Source organism: Dermacentor silvarum, unplaced genomic scaffold (genome assembly GCF_013339745.2).
Source record: "Dermacentor silvarum isolate Dsil-2018 unplaced genomic scaffold, BIME_Dsil_1.4 Seq276, whole genome shotgun sequence".
In the NCBI taxonomy this organism is placed as follows: Eukaryota; Metazoa; Arthropoda; class Arachnida; order Ixodida; family Ixodidae; genus Dermacentor; species Dermacentor silvarum.
In genome coordinates, this window is record NW_023605968.1 from 28,626 (window position 1) to 48,401 (window position 19,776).

The 19,776-nt window shown below is 47.0% G+C and overlaps 1 protein-coding gene across 1 annotated transcript in view; it reads left to right on the top strand.

The window, feature by feature from the left end:
• Positions 1-599: 599 nt before the first annotated feature.
• The window catches only part of LOC119434848 (ras GTPase-activating protein-binding protein 1), a 29,143-nt gene continuing 9,966 nt past the window's right edge, over positions 600-19,776 (top strand). The window contains exon 1 of the mRNA XM_037701900.2: positions 600-806. Coding sequence (XP_037557828.1) covers positions 780-806 — 27 coding nt within the window. The 5' untranslated portion in view covers positions 600-779. The remainder of the gene's footprint in view (positions 807-19,776) is intronic.

Genomic DNA, 19,776 nt, shown 5'->3' on the forward strand with positions numbered 1-19,776 from the left:
CATGGTGGGGACTTTTGTGGCACTGAAGTCTGGACATAAAAATATATATATGTGTAATGGAAGGGTTAGTAAGAGGACGAACACAAGCCACTGCTGCTGTATCCCTATTAGACCCTACATCATTAAAATGGCAGGTGTGCAAAATTCATCCTTTGCAGACCAGCCCCAGTTGTGTCTTCCTGGTGCACTTAGGTCCGGCCACATTCCATCCTCATATAGTCTTGCATTTAATTCATTTGGCTCTAAACATGAATGTTTATGTACCGTTTTCATATGTTCTTTTGGCCATGCAGCACTCCCCGAGACAAAGATTATGCCAACATGGTGAGCAAGAACTCCGCACACCCTCTCGTCACTGGATTTACATCCCTAAGTCCTGCGGCACCTTTGGTGGTGCTACCACCAGTGGGGCAGGACATGGTCCTGCATCAACAGGGCACCCTGGAGGGCGATTTGGAGGTGAGCCCCTGCCTGGGGGCCTGCCACCAAGGCAAGCCAACGGCAGGGTCCACGATCTCAGCAGCAGACACCGCCACCACGTTCCTCATGCCACCACCACCCTAAGCGGGCAGAGGTAGCCGAAATGAAACTGTACTCGGCAGCGATGATGGCACTAGCGCCACCACCTCTCCGCTCTGGTGCCAAACCGCAGTATCCCGCAACCAACAGTGTTTGTGGGAAATCTGCCACACACTATCACTGAGGAGCAAGTGCGAAAACGCTTTGAGGAGTTTGGCCATGTGCTTGAGTTCCGGATCAACTCCAAGCCAACGGGCAAGATGACAGCTGGTGGGAAAGCTGTACCTGTGAGTACATTAAATTTTTTCCCAGTCTGGTCGATAACATTTTTGAGTTTGACACTAGTTTTACTGTCAGGAGTCCCGCTACAAACTAAATTCACGGGACACTGCGAAAAATTTGGTTGTGGCGAAACCTCGGTTGACGCGAAATGGGTATGTATATACGTATGCTAAATGGCAAAGCCGCGAACGAAACCAGAACCATCGTCTGGGAAATCTTTGTGATGGCGTAGGGGCAAAGGTTTGAGACGTACCGAAGGCAGTTCATATGTCAACTTCACGAAAGAATGCATTTCGTGCCGCTGTTACAGCACTTCTCGTACATTGCAGCCGACGACCTAACCCAACGTGCGTGCCCCGACCGATTGCGAAGCACTCATTTTGCGACACATGCACCGTTGTAATGAAGCGGCTGAGATTGTCACAATGTTACTGCATATTTATGACAGTCGAGAAGCCTGGGAAGCTTGCGCTTACCAGAAGTGTTTATTTCCAGAAGTCAGTTAGCCTGGATTTCTTATGCTTCACCGTAAGCAAAGGCGGTAACGCGAGTCTCATTCCGTTAAAAGAGCCATCGCAATGTCATTGTCGTGGGTTCTGGTAACTTTTCTGATGAGGTGAAAAGGTCAATTACTTTCAAAGCAGTCCGCCGGAGTCGGTGTGTCTAGCGGATTGTCATTTTCCCCAGACGATGAGGCGTTAGCATCTTGTTGACAACTGCGGCTCGGGCGCTATCTTGAAAGCAATCTGCGACGTGCACTAAGTGAGCGCCCACGCGGGCTTCATCTTCAAAGCGATCTGTGATGTGGGCAAAGTGCACTAGAGCCGGTACAGTCGTGTGCGCTGTGCTTTCGACGTTAGTTCGCAGTGAAGCGAGAGACGGCACGGAGGTCAATTTGCTCACTGCTATTGCCGCGCCTTCTCACTTCAGCGTGTTGACACTGAGTTTCCACGGTCATTGAGCGAGATGTGTTCATGTTTACCTGTGCGCGGGGCGACACCGTGCTCGGTAATTTAGTTAGCGAATGTTTACAAGTTAATACAGTCAATAAAACTACTATCCTTAGTTCGTATAGCTGTCTACTACTAATCTGCTATCGCAATCGATGCTTCGCCTTTGGGTCGAAACTGCGAGATTTTTTTTCCTTCAGCTTTCTGCCTTGGCGATCATATGTGACTTCTCCTCGAGAGATAAATTTACGCTTCTTCATTGGCGTAGCCATTTTGACCGGACACAGACCATAGAAAACGGCAGCGATGCGGTGATCCCCTGCAGTCTCGCGCAGGCACGTGATGGCCACACGTGGCTATGGATTGATTTCGTTCAAGCGGGCATACAATCGTCACAGCTCTTGAAGGTAACTACAGTGCACTCCTCTTAAATGGAACTTGGAGGGGATCCATAAAAGTGTTCCATTTATGAGAAGTTTCATTTAAGCGAAGTACATGTTTCATGAAGCACAACTTTATTTAAGTAGTACTAACCCCTACTTATCTACATGGAGAAGGAAAAAGCAATCAGTTGTGATTTGCTTGGCATGCTTGAGCTGCTTTTTCACGAAGTAAGTGCCCATGCTTGACAGGCTTGCCAGAAATTCTGGACACTCTTTACGCTCAAATAGCGCTGCAAAAGTTTGACTGCTCCTTTAGCTGCACTGTCTGGGACCACTGCACTCGGAATAAGGTCATCGCACTCATCACAGGAGGAAGGTTGATCTTCGCCTTGTGCTTCAGCAATCAGTTCCTCGCGGCTCTCCTCGCGACAGATGCTCAAATTCTCATCAATTGCCTCATACTCCGGCCGCGTAAAATGGGCAGAGGGGCACTACCTGAGTGAATATGGCATCGGCGTCGGCAGGGATTTCCTCTTCATGAAGCATTTGTTCTTGTGCTTCAAAGCCTGCATGGTGGAAGCACCTCTGTAGTGCGGTTTTTCTGCACTTGTTCCCAGGCATGGGCCAGAATGTGGATTGCCGACAACAATCCGTTTTGTAGCTCTTTCCATTGTCTGTGCAAAGTAGCATTCGGCGAAGCAGCTGGCGACTTTTAAGAACTTTTATGTTCTGTATTACGCCTTGATCCATTGGCTGGCAAGAACTCAAGAGTGATCGACTTCAAACCTTCCACCTTGCCATAAGCAGGGCAATTATCCACAATAAAGACAACGTTCTTGCCTTCCTTGGAAAATCTTGCATCTTCCTCTCGTAGCCATTTTCAAAAATTGCCATAGTCGTCCATGCTCTTCCGTTAGCATGGTACGTAACGGGAAGGTCTCGGAACACCCTTGAAACGTGGGTGCTTCGACTTTCCCACTACTAACAGCGTTAATTTCTCGTCCCCTGCTATGTTAGCGCCCACCAGTACAGTAATTCGATCCTTACTGCGTTGTCCTCCTGTACAGCTTCACCTTTGAAGGTGATAGTCTTGATGGAAGCACCTTGTAAAAAAGGCCCATCTTGTCGGTGTTGAAAACGTCCCGCGGCTCATAGTTTTCGCAAAATTTCCTGCAGCCGCCCTTGTTGCCAGTAGGTGCAAACTTCTCTGTTGACAGTGGCACTCTCACCCGAGATACAGTAGCCGACTGATTTTCCGGACTTCGCGGGGACTGCAAAATAGTGCGAAAAATAGCGTGGCTCGGAGCGAGCGATTTAGTCCGAAAAATCGAACATTGGCACCTAGATTCGTCCGAAAAATCCGTCGCGAAAATGCATTAGCTCTATGGGAATCCTGCCGGTACATCTACGAAGTCCGGAATATCCAACAAGTCCGAATTTTTGGAGTCCGAAAAGTCCGTCGGCTACTGTAGTTTTAAAGACGAGGCCATGGTGCTTCTTAAATCTGCTTAGCCATCCGTCGCTTACGGCAAAATTTTCAATGCCCATTTGCAGCGCTATTTCTCGTCCCTTCTGTTCCAAAACGGGTCAGCTTATGGGGAAATTCGCACTCCGCTTAGCCATCCGTCGCTTACGGCAAAATTTCAATGCCCATTTGCAGCGCTATTTCTCGTCCCTTCTGTTCCAAAAACGGGTCCGCTTATGGGGAAATTCGCACTCCTCGCACGCTTAAACCACAAAAAAAGAACCTTTCCAGTTCTTCATAAGGTGTCGTCCGCATTCGTTTTGACGTAAAGGTTCCATTCTTGACGGCACTTCAATCGCTTCTTTGTTCTTAGAGATCCGCGAGAGCATCGACTTGGGGATACCGAACTTCTTTGCCACCTCTGTCTTGGACAGGCCGCTTCCATTGAGCTCCTGGAGAATTTGAAGCTTTCGTTTCAAGCGGCAGTGCTTGATACGGCCGTTTCTTCGTGTTCTCCATCGTGCTGCACGTCGGCACACTCGTAGGCCTAACACACTACAGCCACTGGCGCAACAAACGAGACCTGGCTACTGGATTGGCTTGTCCCGGCTACGCTATTGGCTGTGAAAATTACGTATTTCATGGTTGCGAGACTAGTTTAGCAGTTGCAACCAAAAAGTCGCCTGTGCAGTGTTTAACTTTTGTGCCGTTTAACCACCCAAGTAATATTATTTAGTTCCGTTTATCGGTAATTTCCGTTTAACCGAGTTTCGTTTGAGAGTCCAATGTATGTACTAGGCAGTTCCAATTTCAATTCAGTCCCAGTTTTGTTCTCGAAAAGTTCGTTGAAGCGGAAATACCGAATAGAACGCCTTCGTTTGAAGGGACTTTTTTTTTTTTTGTTACTTTCTATGGGCAGCTGACGGGGAATAGGAAAATCTTCGTTTTAGCAGTTGTTTTACGGGGATTCGACTGTATATCAGTGTTGAAATACATATTTCTAGGCTTGTGCAAATATCAATTTTTTGGTTCAAAGCGAAGTCTAAGCGAATATCAATAAATGTTGAATAATTTCAAAGTAAACAGTTTGAATAGCAGAATTTGCATAAAATCTTGATAGAAGTGCCACATGTTGACTGATCTAAAAAAAAAAATAAGAATGGCATTTCACTTGCAATGAATGAAACAGTTTCATCCCTGGAATCAGTGTAGATTTAAAGTACTGCTATTCAGATATCTTTATGGATTAGTGCAAGTCAACACTTTTACAACCCAACACCATAGAACATTTGTTTACATGCTTTAGTTCAGTACTATCCGTCTGCTTAAAGTTACGCGATAATCGAGGCCACAGGAGCGTTTTGCGTTAGCCCATCGCAGTGCAGGAATGGTGCGTAGTGTCACCTTGATTGCACGATGCTAGCAGTTTAGGCTGTGTTGCACAAACTTGGGGGCAGTATTTTTGGGTGATCACTTTTGGAGAGGCAAGATTTTGTGTGGTACTCGATACCATATGCGTTTAAGTATACGGCTGACAAGTGTTCTTGCCAAGGCCCGATCACTGCTGTGTGCGGCGGCTGCTCTGAATCACGCCCATGCGTCACCCACGTGTTGGCTCTCGCGATCTCCAGATTAGCCAGGAAGTCATGCCACTCTTTGTGCACGTTTGCAACGTGCCGCACAAGACAGATTGGCCGCGCCAGCCAATATATCGTGAAATGAAAACACGGTATGGAGCTGTGCTGAAATTTCGCATTAGGGAGTATCATTATCGCTGATGGATTATTTTAATGTGTGTTCATTTGTTTAGAAAATTTTGATATTCAAGTCGAAGCAAATATTAAATAGCATATATTTGATTGAATATTCATAAATATCAAATATTCGCACAAGCCTACATATTTGTCAATTAGTTTTATGGTGGCACTCATTTGCATTCGTATGTTGTGCAGCACAAATTCTTAGTGCTGAAAGCAAACTTTCATGCAAGGGCTTCGGATGCCTTGCCCTTTCCTAATTTCATGTGGGTTGCAGGGTGTGATGATGACTCATGATGATTTATGCTTAAAAGTAGTCTTAGCACATGCTTTTGCACTGTTGCTCCTGCCTGCATTACTCAAGGGAATTGGTTTAATTGATCCTGTCGGCTTGGACAAACCTTGTACGAAAAGAAACCATTGCATTGTGGAAAGGCTGCGTGCGTTTATGCATCAAGGTGCCAGGCACGGATGAGTCTTTTGAGTATACTGAATATTTGAAAAATTAGATAGCTGATTTTCTATTCATGAATTGAATTACCGTACTTACCCGATTCTAATGTGCACCCAATATTTGCAAGTTCCAGTTAAGAAACTGGAACTTGCAAATGCTATCATAATAAAAGTTCGTGATCTGAAAAATGTGTGCAGAACTTATGTTCACACTATGAAAATTTATTTGCAATGCCCATCGTCACCACTGTTGGGATATTTATCTTCTGTGCCATCCACTGCCTTCGAAATTCTACTTTTCTTGAGTGATTTCACAACCCTTGCAGACAGGATGGTGGCCCACACCTCGACTAACCGCTTGGCCAATTCATCCAGTGATGTGCGCTTTAGGTTATTGCTTGGTGTAAAAGTGTGTCGGCCATTTATTAGCTAGCCACTTGCTATAGGGTTCACAAACGCACTCTTTAGTGGGCTTGTTAATGCACACGTCCAGCGGCTGTAGTTGGGACCGCGTCGCGCTGGCGTAAAAATTCTAGCAGTGGTAGGTGTCCACGCCGCGTGTACACGCAACGCAGTCCCTGCGCTTGACGCCATACGCGCCCAAGCGCGTGTGGACGCTTTCCAACGCTTAAGAGCCGAGAAACAGGAAAAATTGAGAAATGAGAGTAGTGTTGAACTGCACACGATATTATTTTAATTCTTACGTGTGAAATAAAGTCGTAGCCGAAGCATCGATTGCGATTGCAAATTAGTAGGCAGCTATACAAAGTAAGTGGTATAGTAGTTTTATTGTCCGTAGAAACTTGTAAACATTCGCTTATTAACTGTATTAGCAAGCATGGTGTCAGCGCGGACACGCGCTGTCGAACGCTGGCGTGAGGATGCGCCGCAGCAGCAGCGAATGAAGTGACCTTCCTACTCGTGTCTATCGCTTCCACGCAAAGTGATCGCCGAGAACACACAGCACGCACAAAGCTACGAGCCGCCGACGCACCTACACTGCCTAGACCACCGTGGCCTACTCTGCCCGAAACGCAGATCGCCTTCAAGATACGGCCCGCGCGTTAAAACAAGGTGTTTATTATGAATAAGGAAGAGACGCTTAATTCTGCAGCCCATCAGGGAGCACGGCGCAGTGTCTTAGGGGAGATGGAGAGTAGGAGGCACCCGCGCGACCACGCGCCACCGCACAGTACGCATTTGATGCCAGAGTACAACGCTGCCAGCTCCCCCTCGCTCCCTCGCCGGTGCCTCGAGCGGGGCGGAAGAAGGCGCGATTCCTCCCTGCTTTTCTTTCTTGCGCGCACAAGATTTGGTCGCGGTCGTCGGCTCCCCTCGCACGCTTTCACTCACACATACAGCATACGGCGCGCGGCGATGGCGTTATCGCCCTTGGACTTTATATGGAACATCTATGCGCCAAAACCAATTTTAGGGTCCGAACGCATCATAGACCCCATCTTGAGATAGCAAATACGGATCTCAAAGGCCATGCTTTTGCTGGCGGAAACCGAGAATACGTCATAGGTGTCGCCCCCGGCACTTTGGGCAGCAAATCCAATCAAGCCAACAAGCCAAGCGACATGAAAAGTCAAAATGGCCACTCGGGCCGGCAGTTAGCAACGCATGATGCGGGAGCGGCCCCACATTTGCGACGCAACAGCGGGGTTACCAATGCATTGGGTCCTATGGGAGCTATGCCCAGACCGGCCGAAAACGACGTAACAGCCGGGAAAATGCAGCACCCGGGAACATAACAGCGGGGTTCTACTGTAGCTTGTTTGAAGCGCAGCATGACACGTGATTATAATAACTGCATGCTGCCAATGTGTCAATCATGTCTGTTTCTGGATATACTGAATGACACTTGGGAAAACTAGCAATATATGAAACGATATCAATTTGTGTGTGTGTGTGTCGCATGCACAGAAAAGCATTTTTTTTCTCCACGAGATCTGCAATGGATGGAAATGTTCACCAAGCTTCTCATAAGAACGTACAAATTATTAAGGTCTTTGAATGTAAATTGCAACTCACTTTTTCGCAATACTTCAGGATGTGAAAAATCAGCTGCTCTCAATTGCCAAATTGCCTGCTCCAAAGTGCTCCAAAATGAAATTTCTGATGCTCCAAAAATTGCTCCAAATCAGAAGTTCGCAGTAGCATCACTGCAGGCATATCAAAATACAGTGCTGTATGAATTCGCAACCAATTTTGTGGCGTTGGCAACAACCTACCACCCGAGCCAATGTCATCACCACTGTATCACAAGATGATGACAGAACAAGTTCTCACTTAAGGGGGGACACGACTTTTGCATAGGGAGAAATAACAAAAAAAAATTGATTTCATGATAATCACATTTTGAGTTTCTATAACCCTTTTTCTATCTGATTCCGAAATATCACAGGAAAACACGTCAAAGTGCTCTAAAAACTTACTACAGTGTAGACCGCTCATAACGCAAGTCGCCGGAGTCGGGAATATCTGCACTATAAGTGGTACCGCACCATAACCAAAACGATTTGCAAGCCCTGCACGTATGCAAATCGTAGACCAAGCAGCCACGCGTAATCGAGAATCAAAGCGTGCGACTGGGAGTTTTGCATCCATTTAAATTTAGGAACGTTGAAAGGTTAATGTCCAAGTAACCACGATCTTCCCAGGAAGTAGACAAAGTAATAATTTTTTTACATGTCTCAGTTTCGCCCGAAAGGTGAAGCATCAATTGCGATAGCAAATTAGTAGAGAGCTATAAGAAGGAGGGATAGTAGTTTTATCAGCTGCATAAACTTGACGACACATTCGCTTACTAACTGAATTAACAAGTGTGGTGTCGACGCGCACAAGCAAACATGAATAGACTCGATGACTGCAGACAACCACTGTCAAAACGCGGCCGCCGCAGCGAGCGAAGGTTCGTGCGATCTATCGCTTCAACGGAAACTGAGCGGCGTAAGCACAGCGCATACAAAGGTCAGAGCCGTGGGGAGATCGCTTTCAAGATACGGTGCGCGCGACAACACCGACAGCCGGCACAGGCACGAACGCATTTGCTGGCAGAGTAGAAGCCGCCCCTCCATCCCTCCCGTGCTGTCTTCCCGCTAACTGAGCGGCGTAAGCACAGCGCATACAAAGGTCAGAGCCGTGGGGAGATCGCTTTCAAGATACGGTGCGCGCGACAACACCAACAGCCGGCACAGGCACGAACGCATTTGCTGGCAGAGTAGAAGCCGCCCCTCCATCCCTCCCGTGCTGTCTTCCCGCTTTGCTCCTTTCGTGTGGGAGATTGTGTTGCCAGTTCCCCTTGCACCCGGTTGCAAGATACGCATTTGGTGCCGCAGCACAGCGTATCCCCCCCCCTCCCTCCCTCCCTCCCATACCCCCACGGCCTTTCGCGCGATGCGTCACGTTTGCTATCCGTGAAGGTGCGCATCCCCCGCACGCTTTCACTAGCTCATATGGCGCACGGCGACGATTTTATTTCCCTTGGACTCGTGCTCCACGTCTCATTCTCCTCCTCCGCATCGCCCTCGTTGATTTTCTCTCCTATCGGTGGGTGCACCTCGTTGAGAAGCGTGCTCGCTACTGCCCTTATCGGCACAATTTTCCCGCGGAAGCCGCATTATAACCGGTATTTCGTCTCACGCGGCTGCACTGTAAGCGGTATGCGTATACATGGAGTGCTATGGGAAAATTAACGGGAGTCTGAAAAGACCGTACTATATCTGGTCCTGCACTATAAGTGGTTACGTTATAAGTGGTCTATACTGTAGTTGTATGAGCCAAGGTGGCGAAAAAGTTTGCGGAGACCACGAAAGAACAAGCCACGATATCTCCGGAACGGTGTAACCGCACGCCGCCATCTTGGTCTTGTCGGAAAGTGCATTTCTCAGTCTTCAAATTTGCCTATCGCTTTAGCTATGTCTTCCATCCAGAAACAAGTGAACTAAAAGCAAATGATTAAAGATGGTTCCGGAGTCTCCGATTGGCCGTGCCTGCCACGTGACTCCAGCGTGGTTCGTTATTGGTCCGGTGCTCGCTCCGTAGTGGCGTCGTCTGCTCTTCGCACCTCAACCACCATGATCTCGACGTGGTTTGGAAAGGATGCGGCATGGACAGAAGCGCGGCTGACCCCTCCGTTACTGGACTTCTCGGACCCAAGGCTAAGCATTCCAAGCATCGGCGACACGGACTTTGCGTGCGGAATCTACGGACATGTGGATAATCCTTTTGAACATCGGTGCCTCGGACTTTGCTTCCCTCTGAAGGATGTGATAGGATGTGGACGAGTCATACATCTGCAAATGGAGACAGTTCTTGCGAAGATTTGAGCGTTGGTGCATGCAGGTATTTCCGGGGGTTATGGTCACAGATTTTTTTTTTTTTTTTTTCCGGGATGTTGTAATTAGGGGCGAAGGTTACATGCGGAAAAATACAGTAAATGTGTGGAAGCCTGGCCAGAACATTTGGTTGGGATCGAATTACCCCCCCCCCCCCCCCCCCCAAAAAAAAAAAAAAAAAAACTGTACTGTAGTAGATTTCACATTCGCTGTACACTCGGCCACAAAATATTGCGGGGCATGCGAGCGCGTGGCAAAACGGCTCACCAATGTTGTCAAGACCAATGCATGCGCGTCCCTCCGCAACTGCAAGCGTGCATGTTTCTGCGCTTCCTCCTCGCGCACTAGCAATGTACCAGTGTAGCAGCGAGGTGCTCCTCTTGCGATTGGCACTGTGATGTAATAGGGGAGTTGCGAAGCAGTGAGAAACAATAGTGTCAGTTGGAGCTCCATCAGCGCATGCATCACTTGCGAATCACGCCACCTGAATCTCCCGCAGCTCTTCCACTTATGGCATGGTGATGTTTACTTGTGCCAGCACTGCTTGGATGCAGTGGAATTCCTGTAGCTGCCTGTGCATTCATTCGGTGCAGTGTGTGTGTGATGCATGTCATTCACACATGGCTGTTTCTGGCAAATCATATTATGGGTTCTGCGCAAGGTGTTGTTTTTTTGAGATAGGCTCAGGCTCAAATTTAAAATTGCAGCCCTTGCACAAGAAGTATACTGTATGGCTCACTGAGCTGTCCTCTCCGCTTCACACTCTCTTGTAAAAGCTGGTAACAGCTACATGAACTCTTCCGTTGCTCATATCTGCACAAATTTTCAATTTGTGTAGTTGTTGCACTTGCTTCTTACAAGCATGAGGTATCAACAAATTAGGTTTTAATGAAGGGGGACTGATTACTGGCAGACAAAACATAACTTAAAAGCCATTTTACTAATGGATGCATTTCACCTGTCTGGTAATTCAGGCACACTGAATAAAGTAATAGTGGATAGGAAGCTGGGGACACCATCTTGTTTTATGCTTTGAAAGTTGCCTACTGTGAAAGCTTTAGAGCAGAGCCAATTGCATTTGTATTAGCCACTGACAGCTGTGTAGGTCCAGGCAACCCTAGCATTCACTGCAGACTGCAGAAAAAAAGAGAAAAAAAAAACTCGTCATGCTGCACAGCCACATCGTGATTCATTACAAGCTAGGTAGCTAGCCAAAGTCAGATTGGAATCCAAGCTGTTTGAGTGCAGAACTAAGTTCTCCTCTGATCGGAAGGATGTGTTGAGGAGTGTGCGTAATAACATCTTGCTTTTCACAACTCTTGATATCATGAGCATCACGCGAGCGAAAAATATTCTATATGCCACTAAAGTTGCTCACATTTTGTCTTACGTTCTTTACAAACTTATTCCTCGGAAGTTTGAGGATGACAGCCCACAAACGTCATGAAACAAAACACGTACAGCGCATGCCTTTTATGTTAAAACTTCTCAGACTGAACTATTAAAAGTGCGAAACAATAAAAGACCCAGCCCACGCAAGAGGTTGCATTTCTACCAGAAAGCTCGCCTTTGTGCGTAGCGTTCACCGCCAGCGTTTCCTGGTAAACATTACGGTTACATAAGCTGCAGTTGCCGGGAAGCATGAGAAGCAGTCACGGATCTTTGAATGCTATCGCGTTCCACTCTCAGGTGAAGGTTAAGCGTCCTCAAAATTTTTCTGTTTCGTGCCGTCCAGGAAAGGCGAGCAGTTCGGATTTTGCACGACTTGCGCATGCGACGTGAGCGTGGCTTACGGCGGTGAAGGTGACATAAAACTGCATTTGGCAACTACTAAGCACCAAAGCTTCCTACGTGCTGCTGAGAAGTAGAGGCCCATGAGCAACATCTTCGGCAACAGCAATGAAGTGTACGTGTGGGCACTGCCTTTTCACTGGATTTCTCGGGAGTGCAATTTGCCGCTGAGTGTGAGTGTTCACATTAGGCCACTTTTGCGCCAGATGTTCCCAAAGAAAGCGCTACGGATGTGGCAGAACTAAGACAACTGCCATTGCCGGTGAAATGGCTACAGAGGCGTAAGGTGCAATAGTAGAAAGCCTGAAGTGCTGTGTTTTTGCCCTTGCAGTCGACGGCAGCAAACTATTGTGCACACAAGCACTTCAAGAAAAGGCTACTGGCTGAAAATTGGAAACCTCTTGCTCTTGACGTATTGCGTTCACTTGATATACCTGCGTTGAATTGCAGACAAGATCTGTCTACTCTTGTAAACTAGACAGATCCCATGCGCTTATGGAAAAAGAAAGGGTGGGGGCACTTGCTCGGAATTTTACGGTTTAGCTAATTCATAAAAACTTCCAAAGCTAAGAACATTTTAAAGATAATGCATCTCTGTAATAAATTTCTCTATATAGAACCCTACAGAACGTTTTGGCATGCTGTGGTAAGAAATGCCACCAGCTTTCATCGGTGTAGTGTAAGGTGCAGTTAAAGCATGTCGCACCTAGCGGTGAAGAGGGTTTCTGGTGGCAAATTACATCGCAGGAAGAAACTTGCTTTTAATGTGGAGTCGCAACCACTTATTGCTCACATTGGTCTAGAAAAAGGTACACTTCATCTTTGTAATGCTTGGCCTAAAATTTCAGAATGGCCTGGCCACAGAACACTTTTGAAAGTTCACAGGGCAGAATAGATTGCTCAGCAGTGTGACAGAATTGTAGATAGCAAATTATACCTTTAAAGAACGCTGAAGTGTGCTTAAGCATATTGAATGCTGACATGTTTAATGCACAAACGTGCATGGTAAACATTATACAAGGTTGTCAGGTTGACTTGGCTTGCTGCATGGTTGGGCAGTAGCTACTAGATTGCCCAGAACTGCTGTAGTGACTTTGCTGGTTTCAGTTTAGAGGAGGAGGCATTGGTGAGGTTTCAGAACCGAAACATTGCTCTTGCTGCTCTTTGTCACAGTGGCCATGTTAGCATGCCATTGTGTAGGTAGAGTCGAAATTGGGATCATCAGTGTACATTATGTCTTGTAGGATGAGTGGCAGGGCCATGGTGACGATGTTGTCTTGACTAATTGGGCAATTCAAAATTTTTGGTGTCCAACAAAATTTGTCTGCAACTGTAAGGTCGCTACATCTGCATGAAACTGACAACAGCTGTCCCCCCATTTACGTATGAAACTAATTTAAGTAAAGCAAGAAATGGCAGAAAGCATCTCAAAGGACCAAACGGCACTGTTTTCCTCACATAATTGAAGTGGCTGGCAGCATTTTTCATTTCTTGGGGAAATATTGCTGTCAAAGTAAAAAGGCAGTAAGAAGATTAAAGCACTCACAGGAAGTGGGACACAAAGTAGATGCTTTCAATGCAGAGGATATTTTTGTCTTCCAAGTGTTGAAAATTATTTCTGACTGAATTTGTAGTCTCCTCAAGCACAGCTACATGTTGAGAGTACACACATGTTTCGTTTAAAGGGCCCTTTCGTCTGGCCATTTCGAACTAACAAGCGTAGTGCATACAATGCACGATTGTGATTGTGCCTGCAAAATATTACACTGCTATGCGCCGCCGCGAAAAGAGCTGAAATTTCAAGCCAGGCACCTTGCACCCTTCTCGCTGGCACTGTGCTTCCAGCTGTGGAGTTGTCAATCGCACAAATACACCTACGTTGTTCGCAGTGCTCGCAAGCGATCACAGTGACACGTGACTTTGAGAATTATTCGAGGAAACAGCAGTTTGATCTGTTGCTTCAATTGATCACTTAAAGTTTAGAGAAATAATAAAACCTGCAAACCGCATGTCTGCGTGTCTTTGTTTCACTCAAGAGACATGCACTTTCGTTTCGTCTGCTTGTTTCCATGTCGTGCAGTCGTTCGCGCAGAGAACGAAACTGTCATTTTCTACCATGTTCCAGCGCGCGATCATGCTCTGTGATCCACTTGCGTCTGCCTGAGTGTTCGTGTAGCACTGACTTGTACCGCTAGTAAGGTGTTCTCGTGCACAGCACACAAAATTGTGCACTGTGCGAAACAAGACACACACAACAGTTTGCACCAGAGACTGTCACCACAAGTGCTCTGCGCGGCAAAAAAGTGAGAGAGAGAAAAAAAAATAGGCGGGGCCTGGTACGTATGCGTCACGTGATCCTCCATCTTCAATATGGCAGAGCGCAGGAAAGGAATTAAAGTCATTCATTCACAGCACTGAAATCCTATCTTGACTATTAATGAACTATTTTGAAAAATTATTGCGGTAGAACGCTCGATAGAGGGCACATTACAACTTCCAGCGTATAACCAAGAGTTGCTGGGTGGCCCTGTCACCTTCAAAAGCCTATCTTACTTGTGCCATAAGTATCCTAAACCATATTTTCCAGTTTTCCACTTCTGTATACTGCGTGCTTTCTTTTACTTAGGTGCACTGTAGCAGCTGCAATACTCTTGTGTAACTACACCAGCAACACCATTGCAGCTTTTGATGATGAGGTAATTTGCGTCTTAGGCCTTGCAGATGGACAGAAGCCTGTTGTCCATTATATCTGCCTGACCACTGATGATAAATGTGCTCTGAAAAAGCTGCTGTGTTGCTGTGTCGGAGAGGTGGAGTGGGTAAGCAGTAGGCGTGGTTCTCCAGGTATTTGAGTTGAGGATTAGTGATTAAAGTGGGGGGGCTTCTAATTTGTATTCGGTACAGTAAAAGCTGCTGACATGCATGCAGCATATTATATGCAGGGTGTCTACCAACCGGGAAAACAGGGAATTCTCAGGGATTTTGAATATTATGGAAAAACTCAGGGAAAACTCAAGGAATTTGTGCCTCTATCAGGGAAAAATTATGGTAGGGATCGGCGAATATACCGTATTGTCGAATATTCAATCAAATCATTCTATATTCGTTATTCGATTCGAATTCAGGTATTCATATTTTCGAATTATTCGGCACTCCCGAATAGGCAGTCAAAAGCCACGCACGGCTGGTACACATCTTGGAGGCTATGCTTCGCGTCGTGGCTGCCATACATCAACCATAAATCTCGAGGGCTATGCGTTTTTGCATTAAAGAGCCTGAAATGTGCGACGCAGAAGAGCAGAAACGGCGCTAGCGCACAACCGAAACGAAGCGGCGTAGTCCGCATGGCCATAGGCAGCAGCGGAAATCGTACGTGAATGACAGCAACGATGGAACGCTTCGTGCCTATTTGTGCCTTACATAGCGACCGCGATTTCGTCTGAAGTTGTTGCAGCGAACGGTAGTTTCGTTCTGACTCGGTGCGTGCGTCGGCCGGATACGGCCACGCTAGCGGCAAGTTGCCGCGAGGTCCACCGTGGAAATCGCGTCTCGCCGCGTGGCAGCGCGATATGATCTCGCGCGCTCTCGGAATGCGGAATCACCATGAGCGAAAAGGGTGCGATACGACAGCGTCCAAAAATCCCTCCATAGAACCACGAGAGACGACGATCGTCGATTGATAACCCGGCGCGGAGCGGTGGAGGTCCGGTTGCCATTGGCTCCGTGACGTCACCCTCGTCGCTCTCGGCACCCACGGCAAGCCGTAAAACCCCCGATTCCTGCCGCTTTTGCCGCTCGCAGCATGACACGCGCGTTTCTGCCGCTAGCTTGGCCGTACCCTTAAAGGGACTGACATCCGACGTTTATGGGCCCAGTTTTCTATGGCGCAATGAAAAGTTCACCTTCGGTAGTGTTTACACCTGCAGCGGTTACTTACAAAAGTGCGTGGATATTTTGTAAGCAGAATTTTTCGATCTGAGCAGCCTTAAAAAAAATAGTCCCTCCTCCAGCAACAAGTGATAGCAATGCCGATAGCCTGCCTCGCAAATTGTGAAAGCCGCCCATCGTCCTGCTTTCACTGGAAGACGTGCAACTGTGGTTAACCACCTATATTGTCACCTTTCCAGCCACTTTTAAAGGTAAATAGACTGGTAGAATAAGTTTGCGTTGCTGTACAGACTTTTCTTACAGCTGCACCGCGTTCTTTTCCCAAGTACTCGCCTACGTCATGGCTGGCTGGCCCCCGTCGTCGTTAATTCAGTCGATAGACGAGCCAAGCCAACTCATCAAAGGCGAAGGCAGCGCCACTTTTCTACTCACTACAAACGAAGGCTTATCTGCACATTGTACGTTAAAAAAAACTTATTGAAATGCAGTAACATTCTTTCTATTATATTAATAAAAAGACCAGGAACAGCATACACTGGTAGGTCACGTGGTAGACCTCTTAAATAGGTTCATGTTTTTGCCGCATGGGGCGCCAAAGGTCATTTTTCACGACTTTTAGTGAAGAATTAAAAATATAAATCCACGTTTAAGGAGAAAAACAGGGCCTGTTCTAGCCAATACGATGGACGATCTTTCCATCCGCGAGGTTATCTCAATTCAAGTTCTGAGCGGTTGCCTGTCCCTTTAAGCACCGCAAAGTCGCCGTTCATAATCACGTCGATAGCGGCCGCGGTTGCAACAAACAGTTGTTTCGGTTTGACTCGGTGCAAATCTGTCGAGGATGAAGCGCACCGGCTACATCGCGATGGACGTTCGATCTGTTGGCGGTCAGCTTACTGGCGAAAAAATGATCGGGATGTGCGCGTGGTAGTGCAAAGCGTGTCGCAAATGATGGTGCGCGGCGCGGCCGTGCTGCGAAGGAAGTTGCGAGGCCTCGATCGCCGCTGCGAGAGCTAATCAGTCACGAGATGGCGAAAATTGCAGCTTCCGCACTGCTCGTCACCTGCAAAAGGATTTGCTCATCCATTACATTAATAAAATCGTGCTGACATAGTAAGCATTTGCTTATTTTCTGGATACCCTGATAATTCGGACATTTTTTTTTTCTCAATCCCGTGAAATTCGAATGAACTAGGTTTTACTGTAATATGTGATATATACTATTCGAACTATTCGATTCGAAATTATTTGACCAAATCACTATTTGCTTCAAACCTCAAATTCATTATTCGCCCATCCCTAAAAATTTGCTGTAATTTTATTGAAAGAGAACGAAAGTTGCAGTAATGGAGGGACGGAGGGGAGGCGACGTTTAGCTGCGGCAGCAAATACGTATTTATATAAAAATGTGGTGAGGCGAGAAGGTGGTAAAGACTTTGGACACTGCTCGACTAGTGTCCCATTCTGATCTCGTCGAAAACTTCCGAGCCGCCCCCAGAGGCACAGGCAACAGTCCCCAACGCCGTGCGCGTTCGGTGCGAACGCGGGCAAAACGCCGACGGCGTCGACAACAGTTCTGCGCATTGCTGGTGCTGCTGCATGTCCAAGTTTATACAGCTGATAAAACTACTATCCTTACTCCGTATAGCTCGCTACTAATTTGCTATCGCAATTGATGCTTCGCCTTTCGGGTGAAATTGCGACATTTTTTTTAACATGCTTACTAAAGAGTGACAGCATCAGGCAACATTGTGTCAGCCCATCTTGATGTAGAAGAAAGTTCCGTTTCACTCAGGGAATTTAGCACAATCACTCGGGGAAAACCTGGAGAACTCAGGGAATCTGAAAATGTCAACTTGGTAGACACCTGATATGTGAAAAAAAAAAAAAAAAAAAGTACTTGTGTTCTGCTTTCACTGTGATGTGCAACCTGTAGAAATGTTGCAGTAAAGTAGTAGCTGGTCACAGAGTGCAATGTTGGATATCAAAAGACCTGTACATGTTCGTGGTGCAGTCAGTGCAGCATCATTATGCCACCAATGTACAATTTTATTGTGGCTATGTGTTTGTAATGCATTTTTTGGTTAGTTTATGTATATTGTGTATTCTCCCAATTTTTGCACGAAACTCGCATTTTACTATTACACCGTGGGTATCAGCTAGCGCAGCAATCCCGTTCACACTTGTACAGTTACGGGGGAAGAAAGTACAACATTCAAAAATGTGATTGATTAATTACCATGACCAGTTATTTTCCTTTCCAAATGTTAGTCAGTGACCTATTACTAAAATTAAAGGGGCCCTGAACCACTTTTTATCTAAGTGGAGAAAGGGCATTTGAAGTGAAAATAGGCTTTTTCAGAAATGCTTGCAAAAAGTACTTCAGTGTGTTCAGCTGAAGCGGAGTTATTGGCAATCAAACACTGCCTCTGCTGTGCTCCCATTCTTTCTTCAATGCCTTGCACTGCGAAAGATATGGCAGAGTGGGGCGTACCCATGCTTTGCCTTCCACTGTCACCGTGGCACGTCAGCTAAATGCGGTTGTCCTCAGCAAGCCACAGTGCGCTTAGCCAGTGGACTCGTGGTAGCACCCCGCGGCGGCCGCGGTATCTACGCTGCGTAGCCCACCCAGCTACCAATAGCAGCCGCGTATGGGAATGCGCTTTATTACGAAATAAGCGACAGTGGCTTAGTGGCAATGGCTTTGCGCTGATAAGCACGAGGTCGCGGGATCAAATCCTGGCTACGGCGGCCGCATTTCGATGGGGGTGAAATGCAAAAAATGCCCGTGTCCCCATGCATTGGGGCCACGGTACAGATCCCCCTGATTAAAGGGAAACTGAGACATCCACCCAAATGTAGCAATTTGCTACAATGGAAACCCAACCGGGTTCCTCGAAAGAAAGCCTCGTAGTTAAAGAAAAATTCGTCCTGATCCAGGACTCGAACCCGGGACCCCACCGCCTTTCCGAGGCAGCCGCTCTACCATCTGAGCTAACCAGGCGGCTAGCAGATGGCAGGGTTGAACTACGAGGCTTTCTTTCGAGGAACCCGGTTGGGTTTCCATTGTAGCAAATTGCTACATTTGGGCGGATGTCTCAGTTTCCCTTACTATCTCCACCTAGCGGATTTCCGCAGAACTATTACGTCATACACTTGCCTTTGCTTCGAGTTGTCGACAAATTCGACTTCGCCCTGCCATCTGCTAGCCGCCTGGTTAGCTCAGATGGTAGAGCGGCTGCCCCGGAAAGGCGGTGGTCCCGGGTTCGAGTCCTGGACCAGGACGAATTTTTCTTCAACTACGAGGCTTTCTTTCGAGGAACCCGGTTGGGTTTCCATTGTAGCAAATTGCTACATTTGGGTGGATGTCTCAGTTTCCCTTTAATTACTTATCTCCACCTAGCGGATTTCCGCCGTCCTATTACGTCAGATCCCCCTGATGGTCAAAATTAATCCGGAGTCCCCCACTGCGGGTTCCCTCCTAATCAAATTAGGGTTTTGGCATCTAAAACTCTAGAATTCAATTTAGTGGCTGAAACTTACTGCTTCAAAATAAAAGGCGGCATGAGTTAAAGCCAATGATTTATGTATTTTTGTGCCACAAGAGCCGGTATGGCTAAAGAGCACCAGGACAATTCATGGAGCTGAAGTGTAGGGCCTGTACATGTAATCTTAGTGCACATTAGGTGGTCATGGCAAATCCTTCCTCCTTGCACCTAGTTTGTGCAACTGCACCGACATTTTAGCCAGACATTGCAGTGGCAGGCATAGAGCTATTGCATCTGCACAACTGCCAAGCACCTCTAAATAGAGAGTTTTAGAATAGGGGCCCCAAATACTTTGGGACCCCGAAGAAATAACGTTGAAGCCACTGCGCATGTGTGAGACGCAAACTGCGTTTGGGTTTAGCGTCGGGCACACTATTTCACCGATTTAGCGGGAGCC